Raw genomic sequence first — 14,602 nt, forward strand, 5'->3', positions numbered from 1 at the left:
GTAGTACGGTAAGGGATAATGAGTATATAAAGTAAAGCGTATTGCAAATAGTAGGAAGCAACCATCTTTTTTCTTTTTTCTTTTTTCCTTCCTTTCCCTTTTCCTTCTTTTTCCTTTCTTCCCCCCCTTTTTCTTTCCCTCCCCCTTCTTCCCCCTTTCCCCCCTTTACTCTTCATCTGTTTTCTCCTCTTTCCTCTCTCTTTTTCCTTTTTTTTAATGCCAAGGAGACGGGGGATTGCTACATGGATGATTTTTTTTACATGTTGCTTAGTTTGTACCCAGTAGGTATCCTTGGCCTTTATTGGCATTTTAATGTTGAATGAATGATCGTATGGTATTTATGATTTGCTTGAGTTAATTTTGCTTTTGTAGTTTGTATTTATGATTTGCTTGAGCTATTTTTTGTATGTATGACTGACATAAGTTACTGTTCAATGTAGTCTTTATTCTTTATTCTTTATTCTTTTTTCTATTCTTTTTTGTAACATGTTTAAAAAGAAATAAAGTATTTAATCTTAAAAAAACAAACAAAAGAATTAAGGGCCCCACTCCCAGAGGCAGATAGGGTTGCAAGAATCAGGCACCTCACTCCCAAAGGCAGATAAGGTCACAAGAATCAAGGGCCTCACTCCCAAAGGCAGATAAGGTCGCAAGAATCAGGTATCCCACTCCCAAAGGCAGATAAGGTCGCAAGAATCAAGGGCCTCACTCCCAGAGGCAGATAAGGCCACAAGAATCAAGGGCCCCACTCCCAAAGGCAGATAGGATCACAAGAATCAGGTATCTCACTCCCAAAGGCAGATAAGGTTGCAGCGGCACCAAATGTTGTAAGCCAGAAAATGGCTTATCTTCTGAGTTAGCCAATAAAACTCAGAGACAAGAGGAGTTAGGAGTCCATTATGTTTATTGCAAAGCAATAGGCTACAGTCGAATCTTTTCGGAAAACTGCAACCCCGCCCAACGTTGGGCAGTGGAATTTATAACATTTCAGACAAAGGATTTTGATTTAACCAATCACATAAATCATTACATCATTGTATATTTAATATTCATCATTACCTCATTTCATATTTAATACGCATGCGCAATAAGCATCGCTAACTAAACTTTGATTCTCACCGTGATCTGTTACATATTGTTAGTTTGCATGTAAGGGAACCTGTGTTACGTGTGGATGTAACAATTTATGTTCTAGTTTATGAATTGCTTCTTTGTGATTTACGTATAAGCTGACTTTCTATCCCAGTAGGGACGGCTTCTTGCTGAATAATCAGTTTCTTTAAAGCAACAGGTTACCATAATTCACTAATATAAGCATATTCCAGGATTTATAGGGAATTACATTATCACCTTAATTGGGGCCCTTTGGGCCCCAGCTACAAAAGGAGCAGGTGCTGTCCAGCTGCTGCCCACAAGCAACATAGGAAGCTGCCTAATAGCAGGTCAGTTTCTTTGTCCATCTAGCCTAGGACCTACCACTTGCTTGTTTTTCCTCTTACTTCGGACATAGCCAAAGAAACCTTACAAAATTATTTTTAACCTCTCTTGCAAGCCTGAGATCATTCTGAGCCAACCTGACTCTCCCCCTGCAACTGTTAGCACCTCGTGTATACGCCTCCGTTGTGATTTTTCCCTTTCTTCCCTTTCTTATACATCCCCTTCTTAACTCTCAGCTCATCTGTAAGCTCCTTATGCAGCCACACTGGTTTACTTAGATGTCTCCCACTTTTCTTTCTTGCTGGCATTGATGTAATCGCTGACCATTGACCAAGAAGCCGTGGGGTAATGGGAATTGTAGTCCAGCAACATCTGGGGACCCAAGGCTGAAGTACACTGCTGTAGAGAGGCAATTGCTGCACTGTTTTGTAATGGTGCTGGTTTCAGCGGCAAGAACCTTCCCAAAATGCTGGTGCAAATGTATTTGCAGTCTAAAGAGCTTAGCAAACAGTATTTAGGTTCCCTTCACAGTCATTACATGTTGCAGAGGGAAGATGTGACCATAGGATTTCTCTTTCAGTTTTCCTGCCAAGAATAGAAAGAGTTGCAGATCCTCCCTGCCTCACAACAATTTCTTCCTGTATTTAGTTTTTTTTTTTAAAAAAAAACTGACCAACGCTCTGTTTTGTGATTGGCAATTCTATATACAAGGAGGGTGGGTGTGTCCAACCTTTCATAAGAAAAACAGAATAGCTATATAAAGAGCTGGTGAATTATTGCTGTAAGTGGGAGGAAGACCATCTTTGGCTGGGAGACAAGCTACTTTCTTACCATGGAGCAGACAGTGAGTAGCTCTACAATTTATCTCATATGCCTCTATCAAGCTTCTGTTATTATTGTGTCATATTATACATGTTATGAATAAATAAATATAACATTCATACCAATAAGACTTTATCACCATTCCTATAGATCAACTTACAAAACACCACTAATATAATAACTTCATTGAAAAGAAAAAGCAACTACAGTATAATTATACAACATTAGGATTTTGATTTAATATCTATGTGCTGCTTTCCTGACAAACCAAGATGAGCTCCAAGCAGCTCAAAACAATTAACAGCTCACAAGATGTAAGACCATTAAATTCAAAGATAAACATTCAAGATTTAGAGTAATAAAATTAAAATACAATGTAATTGTTTTAGAACTGGGAAAATATCTTATACAGTGGTACCTCTGGTCAAGAACTTAATTTGTTCCAGAGGTCCGTTCTTAACCTGAAACTGTTCTTAACCTGAAGCACCACTTTAGCTAATGGGGCCTCCTTCTGCTGCCGCACCACTGGAGCACGATTTCTGTTTTCATCCTGAAGCAAAGTTCTTAACCTGAATTAGGGTTAGCGGAAACAAAATAACAACAACAACAACAATTCCTTCCAGAAGCACCTTATAAACCAACTAAGTTTGTCATAGGTAACCTGAAGCGTTTGTAACCCGAGGTACCACTGTATCCAGAGTGCATTGCATCCTCATGAAGCTAATTAAGGAGCAGGAACATGGAACAGCAAATGCATAGCTTGGGAATATTTCTGGAGCCACTATTGTCACTTGAGTCATAAGAAGTCTCATTGGCTTGGAGTGTCTTCTATCAGTTTGGGCTGATGGTCCAGCTACACACCTATCTGAACGGTATAGCCGTCTATATGCTCTGGCAACCTCTACCAGTCTTAGGGTCTCTACCCACTTCTGTTAGGCAGTTAGATCAATTTTCTGGACTCTCAGCTTCCCAAAGACAGTCACCATTCAGGCAGCAGCTTCCTATGACCCTTCCAAGGGAGTGGAGCAGAGTGGCGGGAGACACCTAGCCAATGACACTACTATCAGTGCCCTCTCTTTTTGTTTTCTTCTGACAGGTGTCCAGAAGGCGGCTGGGTTTCAGCCTGTTGAGTGTGACTTTCCTGCTCTGCTTGACAAGTGGAGCCTTTGGGTCTATAGATCCAGACAACCTGAAGGCAATCATCGACTACATCAGAGAGTGAGTAATGTTTTGGATTTTTCTGGGGCTTTCTAAGCAAGTGTTCTGCACATTTTGAAAAACACCTCAAAACAAAATCATGGGACTAAAACAAGCAATAATGTTGGCATTCTGGCGAAATAAAGCATTTTGCTTTCAAACTCATAATAATTTACATTTTGATTATTTCATACAACATGGAGGAGACTGTTTTGCTTCATGTTATGAGCTTACCTTGATGCTGATGCTGCTACAAGGTGGCCTAAGATAAATGAATAAGATTCTGTCTGTGTATGTATATTTGTGCAGAGGGGAAATGTGTGTGTGTGTGTTGTATGTTCGCTTTCAAAGGTCTGCCCATGTAGTTTTGTTCTGGCATGTGTGCTTTCACATTTTGTCATCTTTAGGTGATATCAGGGCGAAGATGTGGGGAAGTCAATATCATTATGACTGTGAATATTGCAAGGCACATAAAAACTTGTACAGTAAAATGCCTGTAGAGGGAAGCACTGCATAGGGATAGGTGAGCATGTTGGTTTTCAGGTTCTCTCAGTATCTCATCTTTCTACTCTGCAGTTTTCCACATTTACAAGAAAAATCACCAGCATTTGTGCCAATTTATATTCACATGTTTTTTATGCATTTTTCCTAACGTAAACCTTTTTGCAAACCATTTCCCCCTAACACAATGCACTACTATGTTATTTTTACAACTTACATGCATTTTTATGCACACTGTACCTTACTTAGTATATGCATAATTAATTAATTAATGAAATTTCTATTCTGTCCTTCATCCAAGGACCACAGGGCAGGTTACAAAATAAAAACACAAAGATACACACTATAATAACAAACAAAAACAACAATACCCTCTTAAGATAGATATCTATTTCCAAATGAACTTGTTAAGAAAATAATCCGTTCTCATATGGGTAGGACAAAACAGTGAACACTGAAGGCGTACCTAAATTCTACAGTCTTTTAAAAGGTTAGTGGTTCTTCCATTTAGATAGCACTTCTAATGTTGTAATTGCCCTTGCCTTCTGCTTTCAGAACAGGTCCTCCAAACTCTCATAGCAATGAAGTTGAATGTTGCCCATCTGTTTTACACCTATACCCTTTCTCGCCTTTCTGCTTTCTATTGGGGCTTTAGCAGTGAGGTCTTTTCACTTCCTAGGAAACTTGTTAAGACACTTATTCCCCATGTTCATGAAAACAAAACTGCCCTTTAATGGGCTATAGCAATGTCAATGGTCTCTTGTGCAAATTACTTTGCTTGAGAAATACATTGCACAATTTGGAGATGTGTGAATTTCAAAATGGTGGTGGTGGGCTCATTTTGGTTTTCAAACTGTTTTGAAAAGTGAAAATTAGGTAGGTTCACCTTTAAATGTGGACTGAATCACATTTCTCCACCATCTGTACCTCTGGGAGAAAGGGCACTGCAGGAGAAACAGGGTGGTTTGGGAAGGAACTAGCTGGGTATTATGCAGGCTTTGCTGGCTACAAGCCTCAGCCACTGTGCCCCAAACACACTAGCAATGCCATAGCTGAGGCTGTATTTTTTTTTAAAAAAAACAACAACCCGTGTGCACTCAGAGCAGCACAATGTCTGGCTTCACTTCCTGCGACGCCCATGGAACTATGTATGCAGCACATAGTCATATGGGTGTCCTGGGAAGTGCTGATGTGCTGAGAGCCTTCTTCTGTTGCAAGCAAATATGGTGCTTTTACTAGTGCAGTATTTTAAAGAATAAAGGTATTCCCCCTCTGGAATGCATGGAACCCCTGACCTGCACCCACTGGTCTGGCTCTAATGGCACTCTTAGCTAATCTAATTCCAATTAACATGATCAATTGGATCTCCATCATCTTGGTTTATTGGCGTCCCACCCCACCCCACCCCCCATAAATGCTGTAACATTATGTCTTCTATCTGTAAATGGGCCATCACAGATATTGCAATAGAACTGAAACTTCTCTGCCGCTCCATTCAAATGACTGCAACCAAGACTATAATAAAAAAATCAAGCCAATGCGGACCAGGAGGAGGAACCTGGTTTGGAATGCTAAGTTCAGCATCACTCATTCTCAGCTTTCCTTTTGTTTTTCTTAGGTATGGCATCGCCAATAACCATTATGCTGTTGCTGTAAGACTGGATAACAGATACTGCAGAAGTCCTACACGGCGGAATTTAGAGACTGCTTTGCCTAGAAACCAAATGGATCAGATGCGTAGTGCTATTAGCAAGAAAAATGGAATTTATAACCCACAGCAGATAGGGGATGTTGTTGCAGCCAGGCCAAACTTCCAGAGAGACCCGATAGAGCATGCTGAATGGCGCTTACTGACTGGAGACCAGAATAGCCCAGTAGAAAGGATCCTAGCCAATAAGGACCAGAATAGTTGCCTGATCTTCTTCAGCCAATTATCCCCCTGTGTGAACCAATGTCTCAATGAGAATGTCATGAGAAACATTGTACGGGTGGTCAACCCCCTTTTTAACAGGTACAATGAAGATGGCAGGGCTTTTGTTTTCGAGTCCATTTACAGAAAGGATGCAGTAAAAGAACATGAGGTTGTGTTGGGGGCCTGGCAACGCATCCAGCGTGCCCCACTCTTCCGGTGCTATGCAGGTAACAGAGCCTGCATCAAATGTTTTAACAGTAACCAACCTGTTAGCAACAGTCCCTGCTTGGCCAATTAAGGAAAGCCAATGATAGAGTAGTGCCCGCCTAGGGATGGCAGTTGTGGCACTTAGCATTTTGCCAGCTGACCTGAGAACCAAAGGCACCCCTTCCTCATCCCCATATTCTTGTTTTCTTGAGATTGAGCATTACATTTGATCTTTGTAGTCCTTTGCTTTGCTATTGAATCAATAAAATCTTTGGAGCATGTCACAAAAGCTTCTTGTCTGTTTTCTTCTTCTTCTTCTTCTTCTTCTTCTTCTTCTTCTTCTTCTTCTTCTTCTTCTTCTTCTTCTTCTTCTTCTTCTTCTTCTTCTTCTTCTTCTTCTGTACCCTATAGCAGTGTTCCTCAACCTTGGGCCTCTAGCTGTTTTGGAACTATAACTCCCATCATCCCCGGCCACTGGTCCTGCTAGCTAAGGATGATGGGAGTTGTAGTCCCAAAACAGCTGGAGCCCCAAGGTTGAGGAACACTGCCCTATAGTACCCATGCCTACAGAAGAGATGTGCAAAGTCAGGTGGGGCTGTAGTGTCCACATCGGGGCTGTTAACATGCCCGTGCTCATGTGTGTTTGAGAATTCAAGGTTACAATATAACCCAGTGCCCACAGCTGGCATAAAACTTAAAAGCCCAAAGGACAATTTGCTGCAGTCTGGACAAGCAACCTAAGTTAAGGAGAATTGGTTGCAACCTTGCGATGTCTCTGAAAATCCAGATGCTATATCCTCAGTTGCTAGATTCTGAGCCGCCATGATGGATATTCGTTGAAGGATGGTTTTATCTTAAGCTGGTCTGTGACCAAAATAAAGTTTGATAGCTGATTGTGGTGTCTTGATCTGAAAGACTAGGTCAAGGAAGGGGAGCCTTGGGACCATTGTTTGTGGGGTGCTTGGTTGAGCTGGAATTCAGAGCATGTCCCTAAACTCCTCACCTGAACTCAACAGGTCATTATAAAATAAGCACAAGCTCTTGCAAGGGTGGAGAGGAAGAAACTGTTGACATAGACTGGCTGCTCACACAAACACACACCTCTGTGGGTTCTCAATTAGCATTTGTGAGAATAAAAGCCGCCTTCCCAGCCAGGGGCATCTTAGCCATAGAGGCTAGTGGTGCAAGGAACCACGACGCCAAGTTCTGGAGGGTGCTTTGGACGGCGCTTCCGCCTGAGCCTCGGGCAAGACGCCCCTAGGGAATACTGCCAGCTGTGGTCCACCTCCGCCTCCTCCTTGGCCGAAGTGGGTGCGCAGCACTGCCGTCCAGGGAGCCCTGGCTGCCGAGCCGTTGGGAGGCTTGCCGTCGGCTTCCCCACGACGGTGCCTGCAGCCTGAGAAGAGGCGCCCTTGTCCGCCTCTTCTCGGGCTGTGGGCACCATTGTGGGGAAGCTGGCGGCGAGCCTCCCGTCGGTTCGGCAGCCAGGGTGCCCTGGACGGCAGCGCTGTGCAGCCGCTTTGGCCGAGGAGGCGGAGGCAGAGGCGGACCACAGCTGGCAGCATTCCCCAGGGGCGTCTTGCCCATAGGAACTAGTGGCACGGGGCGCTGCCCTCCGCCATCCACGCAGCACCCGGAGCCTCCTCCCCGCCAGAGGAACTGCCCTCCAGCCTGCCCACCGGGAGGGAAATGTGTGTGTGTGTGTGGGCGTCGTAGGGATTTTTGTACCACGGCGCTGGATACCATTAAGACGGCCCTGTTCCCAACTGATTCAGCCCTACTGATAAACTAACCAGCAGTTATTTTACAAATCTTAAGAAAAGCATCCTTGACTTCTGTTTTGCCTCCTATTTCCACATGTGGTGGGAATGCCAATATGTGTGTGGATTTTGGAAGGTTATGCTGAAATAATGTCTTATTATAATAATATATGTTGTTGTTCTCAATGTTGTCCTCAATCTTTAGTGCTTGCACATCAACTTTTGCTTCCACACTTCTGATATGCCACAAATAATGTTGTAAGCATGTCATGTGGGAACTGAATCAACTTGCAGCCTAACCTACCTCACAGAGTTGTTGGAAGCACACTACATAGGCATACTGGAGATGTAAAAAGACACATATTGCATATAATAGTTTGTTGGCAAAACTAGCTGCTTGTTGCAGAATAACTTTTTAAAAACCCCCAATATTGTTTTCCTGCCCAATAACAGCTGTGACGCTAACTAAACCCCACTTAATTTTTTGAGAATCTTTGTTGTAAAATCCATTTCTGTCCTGTTATAGTAGCAGATGGTGGTTAGAATCTGTTTATCAGTCACCACAACTATCACATCACCAATAAAAAAAATCCTTCCATCTAACAATGCCTTTCTAATTCAGCTACCAAACATGGACGTTCAGTTTGGAATACTCACTGTTAGTTTTTGCTCATTCAGTGCCACTCATTCCCATCATTTTTGGTGATCATTTCTAGGTATGGAATTAAAAACATCCATTATGCTGTGGCTATAAGACTGGACCATGCATACTGCGCAGAACCTACACCAATGACCTTGGAGACAGCTTTGCCCTGGAGCAAAATGCAGCAGATGAAGAGTGCTCTCGACCACAGGAATGGAATATATGTCCCAAAGCCAATAGGAGATGTCGTTGCAGCTAGGCCAAGATTTACCCGTAGTAAAGAGCACGCTGAATGGCGCTTGCTGACTGGAGGCCAGAATAGCCCCATAGAAAGGATCCTATCCAATAAAGACCAAAACAGTTGCCTGATCTTCTTTAGCAAATTATCTCCTTGTGTAGAACGTTGCCTCAATGAGAGCGACACAAGAAACATTGTCCAGATGGTCAACCCCCTTTTTAACAGATACAGTGAGGATTCCAGGGCTTTTGTTTTCGAGACTGTTTACATGAAGGATACAGTGAAAGAGCATGAGGCTGTGGTGGGGGCTTGGGAACACATCCAGGGTGCCCCCCTATTCCGGTGCTACAGTAGCAACAGAGGCTGCATTAAATGTTTCGATGACAATCAGTCGGGTGGCAGAAACCCCTGCTTAGGCAATGAGGCAGAGCCAAAAAGATAGTGGGAGAGCAGTTGTGGCACCTGATATTTGCCACTTGGTCTCCTGGGCTATATATTGCCCAAATAAGCAAGGTACCTCCTCCAACTCCCGAGCACCCGCTTGTCAGCTGACTGGCGTCTCAGGCTAGATTTCCCTTAGAATCAAGTCTCTTCCCCAACGCTCACCCCTGCTTGACCCTGGTTTCTGTAATCATATGCTTTGCTCTTGCAACAATAAATGTTCAAAGCAAATCCCAAATACTTCCTGTCTTTTCTTCCTGACTACTTCTGATGTCGCCCACCCTGTGCTCCCCACATCTGGCAGCTGAGACCTGCGGATTCACGAGGAGCTGCAGTGTCCACTATTGCCTGCATGAGGTTGCATGTGCAGTGCACTAAAACTGGGATTTTTCCACATTGTTTGATTCACAAATGAACATTTTAGCATGCTTGGAAGTCTTCATCTCTGTCTTCTGTTTTAGATATGGATGATTGCAACAAGTGCCCAGAGGATCAGTATCCAAACCAAGACCCAAAACCACAACATCCCTAAAAGCCTAAGCTTCTTGTCTTGGGATCACAAAAGTGCAGTACAGTGGAACCTTGGTTTATGAACACCTCTGTTTACAAATTTTCGGTTTACAAATGCCGCGGACCCATCTGGAACGGATTAATTCACTTTCCATTACTTTCAATGGGAAAGTTTGCTTCAGTTTATGAATGTTTCAGTTTATGAACAGACTTCCAGAACCAATTACACCCATGCTTCGGGTTAAGTACGCTTCAGGTTGAGTACTCTGTGGACCCATCTGGAACGGATTAATCCACCTTCCATTACTTTCAATGGGAAAGTTTGCTTCAGTTTATGAATGCTTCAGTTTATGAACAGACTTCCGGAACCAATTGTGTTCATAATAATAATAATAATAATTTATTATTTATACCCCGCCCATCTGGCCGGGTTCCCCCAGCCACTCTGGGCGGCTTCCAAACAAACAGAAATTCTAAAATACAGAAATCCATCAAACATTAAAAGCTTCCCTAAACAGGGCTGCCTTGAGATGCCTTCTAAAGGTCTGGTAATTGTTCTCTTTGACCTCTAGTGGGAGGGCATTCCACAGGGTGGGTGCCACTACCGAGAAGGCCCTCTGCCTGGTTCCCTGTAACTTGGCTTCTCGTAATGAGGGAACCGCCAGAAGGCCCTCGGAGCTGGACCTCAGTGTCCGGGCAGAACGATGGGGATGGAGACGCTCCTTCAGGTATACCGGACCGAGGCCGTTTAGGGCTTTAAAGGTCAACACCAACACTTTGAATTGTGCTCGGAAACGTACTGGGAGCCAATGTAGGTCTTTTAGGACCGGTGTTATGTGATCTCGGCGGCCGCTCCCAGTCACCAGTCTAGCTGCCGCATTCTGGATTAGTTGTAGTTTCCGGGTCACCTTCAAAGGTAGCCCCACGTAGAGCGCATTGCAGTAGTCCAAGCGAGAGATAACTAGAGCATGCACCACTCTGGAGAGACAGTCAGTGGGCAGGTAGGGACTCAGCCTGCGTACCAGATGGAGCTGATAAACAGCTGCTCTGGACACGGAGTTGACCTGTGCCTCCATGGACAGCTGTGAGTCTAAAATGACTCCCAGGCTGCGCACCTGGTCTTTCAGGGGCACAGTTACCCCATTCAGGACCAGGGAGTCCTCCACACCCGCCCGCCTCCTGTCCCCCACAAACAGTACTTCTGTCTTGTCAGGATTCAATCTCAATCTGTTAGCCGCCATCCATCCTCCAACCGCCTCCAAGCACTCACACAGGACCTTCACCGCCTTCACTGGTTCTGATTTAAAAGAGAGGTAGAGCTGGGTATCATCAGCATACTGATGGACACCCAGCCCAAACCCCCTGATGATCTCTCCCAGCGGCTGCATATAGATGTTAAAAAGCATGGGGGAGAGGACAGAACCCTGAGGCACCCCACAAGTGAGCGCCCAGGGGTCTGAACACTCATCCCCCACCACCACTTTCTGAACACGGCCCAGGAGGAAGGAGCGGAACCACTGCATGACAGTGCCCCCAGCTCCCAAGCCCTCTAGACGGTCCAGAAGGATGTTATGGTCGATGGTGTCAAAAGCCGCTGAGAGATCCAGCAGAACAAGGAAACAGCTCTTACCTTTGTCCCTAGCCCGCCGGAGATCATCGACCAGTGCGACCAAGGCAGTTTCAGTCCCATGATGAGGCCTGAATCCTGACTGGAAGGGATCCAAATGGTCCGCTTCTTCCAGGCGTGCCTGGAGTTGTTCCGCAACCACTCGCTCAATCACCTTGCCCAAGAATGGAAGATTTGAGACTGGGCGATAGTTGGCCATATTGGCCGGATCTAAAGATGGTTTTTTAAGAAGCGGTTTAATAACCGCCTCTTTCAGCGGGTCTGGGAAGGCTCCCTCATGGAGAGAAGCATTTACCAACCCGCGAAGCCCATCGCCCAGCCCTTCCTGGCTAGCTTTTATAAGCCAGGATGGGCAAGGATCAAGGAGACAGGTGGTTGGTTTCATTCGTCTAAGCAGCCTGTCCACATCCTCGGAGGTAACAGATTGAAATTGATCCCACAAAACTTGACTAGACAGGACTCTAGCACTCCCCCGCCCCGGCCCTGCTCCCACGGTGGAGTCTACCTCTTCCCGAATCTGAGCGACTTTATCTGCAAAAAACTTTGCAAAATCATTGCAGGAGATCGTGTGGCCCGTACTGGGCCCGGATGGAGCAGGTGGTTCCGCTAAATTGCGAACCACCTGGAAGAGTCTCCTGCTGCTGTTTTCTGCAGATGCGATGGAGACGGTGAAGAAGGTCCTCTTCGCCGTCGCCATTGCCACTTGGTAGGCTCGAAGTTGAGCTCTAGCCCGTGTCCGGTCTGATTCAAAATGAGTTTTCCGCCACCGGCGCTCTAGCCGTCTCAACGACTGTTTCATTGCCCTCAGCGCCGGGGAAAACCACGGGGCTGTCCGGGCTCCATGCAATCTGAGAGGGCGCTTCGGAGCCAGACAGTCAATAGCGCTGGTTAACTCCGCATTCCAGCGGGCCACCAGGGAATCAGCTGAAAGGCCATCGACATGGGATAAAACATCCCCTACCACTCTTTGGAAGCCAATTGGATCCATTAAGTAGCGGGGGCGGACCATCCGAATCGGTCCCACCTCCCTGCAGAGGGGAAGGGTTGCGGAGAAGTCCAGTTGCACCAGAAAGTGATCTGACCATGGCACTTCTTTTGTTTCACTTTTACTTAATGTCAGATCACCAACATCCATAGAGGTAAACACCAAGTCCAAGGCATGTCCGCGGCTATGAGTTGGGCCAGACTTATTCAGGGACAGCCCCATGGTGGCCATGCTTTCCACAAAGTCCCGAGCGGCTCCTTGTAAGGTCGTGTCGGCATGGATGTTAAAATCCCCTAAGACAACCAAGCTAGGTGTCTCCAGGAGCACATCCGACACGACCTGAAGCAGCTCGGGCAGGGAATCCTTGGTGCAGCGGGGAGGTCGGTACACCAAAAGGAATCCTGTACTGCCTCTATTGCCCAACTTCCAGAACATGCACTCAGAGAACTGGGTCTTCCCAATAGGACGCCTGGTGCAAACTAATGACTTCCTAAAAATCACTGCAACCCCCCCTCCCCGCCCAGATGGCCTGGGTTGCTGTGCATAAGAGAAACCTGGTGGGCAAGCAGCGCCAAGAACGGGCCCATCGGCTTCCTCCAACCAGGTCTCTGTCACACATGCCAGGTCAAATCCTCCATCCACAATCAGGTCGTGAATGGCGGTGGTCTTATTCATCATCGACCTGGCATTGCACAGCAGCACCTTCAGGTCATGTGGGTATCCCTTGCCTATTCCAATATCCGTCCGGTCAGGACCAGACCTGGAGGCAGGGATAGTCCTCAGACAACGACTAAGTCTGCCTCCTCGGTAATGACATGGTCTGGTCTTAGCGTAACTCCTCCTCCTACCCGTGACCACTGAGATCGGTTGTTCCAGTGCACACACCCCTGTGGAATCTGCCCCAGCCATTTTGCTTGCTGGGACCCCCTCCCGGGCAGCCCTGACCCCTCCCCTTAAAAACAAAATAAAACCTCTGTAAAAAACAGCAAGAACTCAACAAAAGAAGAGTACAAAAAAGACAATAAAACAATAAAACCAAAAACAATAAAAATTACAAATACACTAAAATTTAACAGATTCCCACACCCAACTAAAAATCCCTCCCACCTACCACCCCAAACACAATAAAACAATAAAACCAAAAACAATAAAAATTACAAATACACTAAAATTTAACAGATTCCCACACCCAACTAAAAATCCCTCCCACCTACCACCCCAAAGAAGATAAAAACATTAAAAATTCTTTAAAAAGCATTTTAAAAAGGACTCTGTGCTGTTTCAAGTTCCCCTGGGCAGCACCAGCAGCAGAGCAGCGGCAGCAGTCCTTTATGAGGCCTTCCAGGCCCCGCCCTAGACCAGGTGGAAGGAGGCAGGGACAGGGCCTGTGGGCACTCACAGCAGGAGAGAGTCCTGGGCAGCACCAGCAGCAGAGCAGCGGCAGCAGTCCTTTATGAGGCCTTCCAGGCCCCGCCCTAAACCAGGTGGAGAGAGGTAGGGACAGGGCCTGTGGGCACTCACAGCAGGAGAGAGTCCTGGGCAGCACCAGCAGCAGAGCAGCGGCAGCAGTCCTTTATGAGGCCTTCCAGGCCCCGCCCTAGACCAGGTGGAAGGAGGCAGGGACAGGGCCTGTGGGCACTCACAGCAGGAGAGAGTCCTGGGCAGCACCAGCAGCAGAGCAGCGGCAGCAGTCCTTTATGAGGCCTTCCAGGCCCCGCCCTAAACCAGGTGGAGAGAGGTAGGGACAGGGCCTGTGGGCACTCACAGCAGGAGAGAGTCCTGGGCAGCACCAGCAGCAGAGCAGCGGCAGCAGTCCTTTATGAGGCCTTCCAGGCCCCGCCCTAGACCAGGTGGAAGGAGGCAGGGACAGGGCCTGTGGGCACTCACAGCAGGAGAGAGTCCTGGGCAGCACCAGCAGCAGAGCAGCGGCAGCAGTCCTTTATGAGGCCTTCCAGGCCCCGCCCTAGACCAGGTGGAAGGAGGCAGGGACAGGGCCTGTGGGCACTCACAGCAGGAGAGAGTCCTGGGCAGCACCAGCAGCAGAGCAGCGGCAGCAGTCCTTTATGAGGCCTTCCAGGCCCCGCCCTAGACCAGGTGGAAGGAGGCAGGGACAGGGCCTGTGGGCACTCACAGCAGGAGAGAGTCCTGGGCAGCACCAGCAGCAGAGCAGCGGCAGCAGTCCTTTATGAGGCCTTCCAGGCCCCGCCCTAAACCAGGTGGAGAGAGGTAGGGACAGGGCCTGTGGGCGGTAGGGACAGGGGTACCACTGTATGTTTCAATGGAATCAGTTTACAAATTCAGTACTGGCCTACACATCCAGAA

General features: G+C 46.7%; 2 protein-coding genes across 2 annotated transcripts; both read left to right on the plus strand.

Annotated features, from left to right (window-relative positions):
- Positions 1-2,197: 2,197 nt before the first annotated feature.
- Positions 2,198-6,359, plus strand: LOC118095274 (uncharacterized). The gene is made up of 3 exons (XM_035136380.2): positions 2,198-2,281; positions 3,356-3,477; positions 5,576-6,359. The coding sequence occupies exons 1-3, from the start codon at positions 2,270-2,272 to the stop codon at positions 6,165-6,167; spliced, it is 726 nt and encodes a 241-aa protein (XP_034992271.1). The 5' UTR covers positions 2,198-2,269; the 3' UTR covers positions 6,168-6,359.
- A 1,593-nt stretch (positions 6,360-7,952) lies between these two features.
- LOC118094636 (uncharacterized) lies at positions 7,953-9,324 on the plus strand. Its single transcript, XM_035135192.2, has 2 exons — positions 7,953-7,972; positions 8,553-9,324. Exons 1-2 carry the CDS (start codon positions 7,953-7,955, stop codon positions 9,157-9,159), a joined length of 627 nt encoding a protein of 208 aa, XP_034991083.2. The 3' UTR covers positions 9,160-9,324.
- The last annotated feature ends 5,278 nt before the right edge of the window (positions 9,325-14,602 follow it).

This window comes from Zootoca vivipara, chromosome 13, assembly GCF_963506605.1.
Source record: "Zootoca vivipara chromosome 13, rZooViv1.1, whole genome shotgun sequence".
Classification (NCBI taxonomy): domain Eukaryota; kingdom Metazoa; phylum Chordata; class Lepidosauria; order Squamata; family Lacertidae; genus Zootoca; species Zootoca vivipara.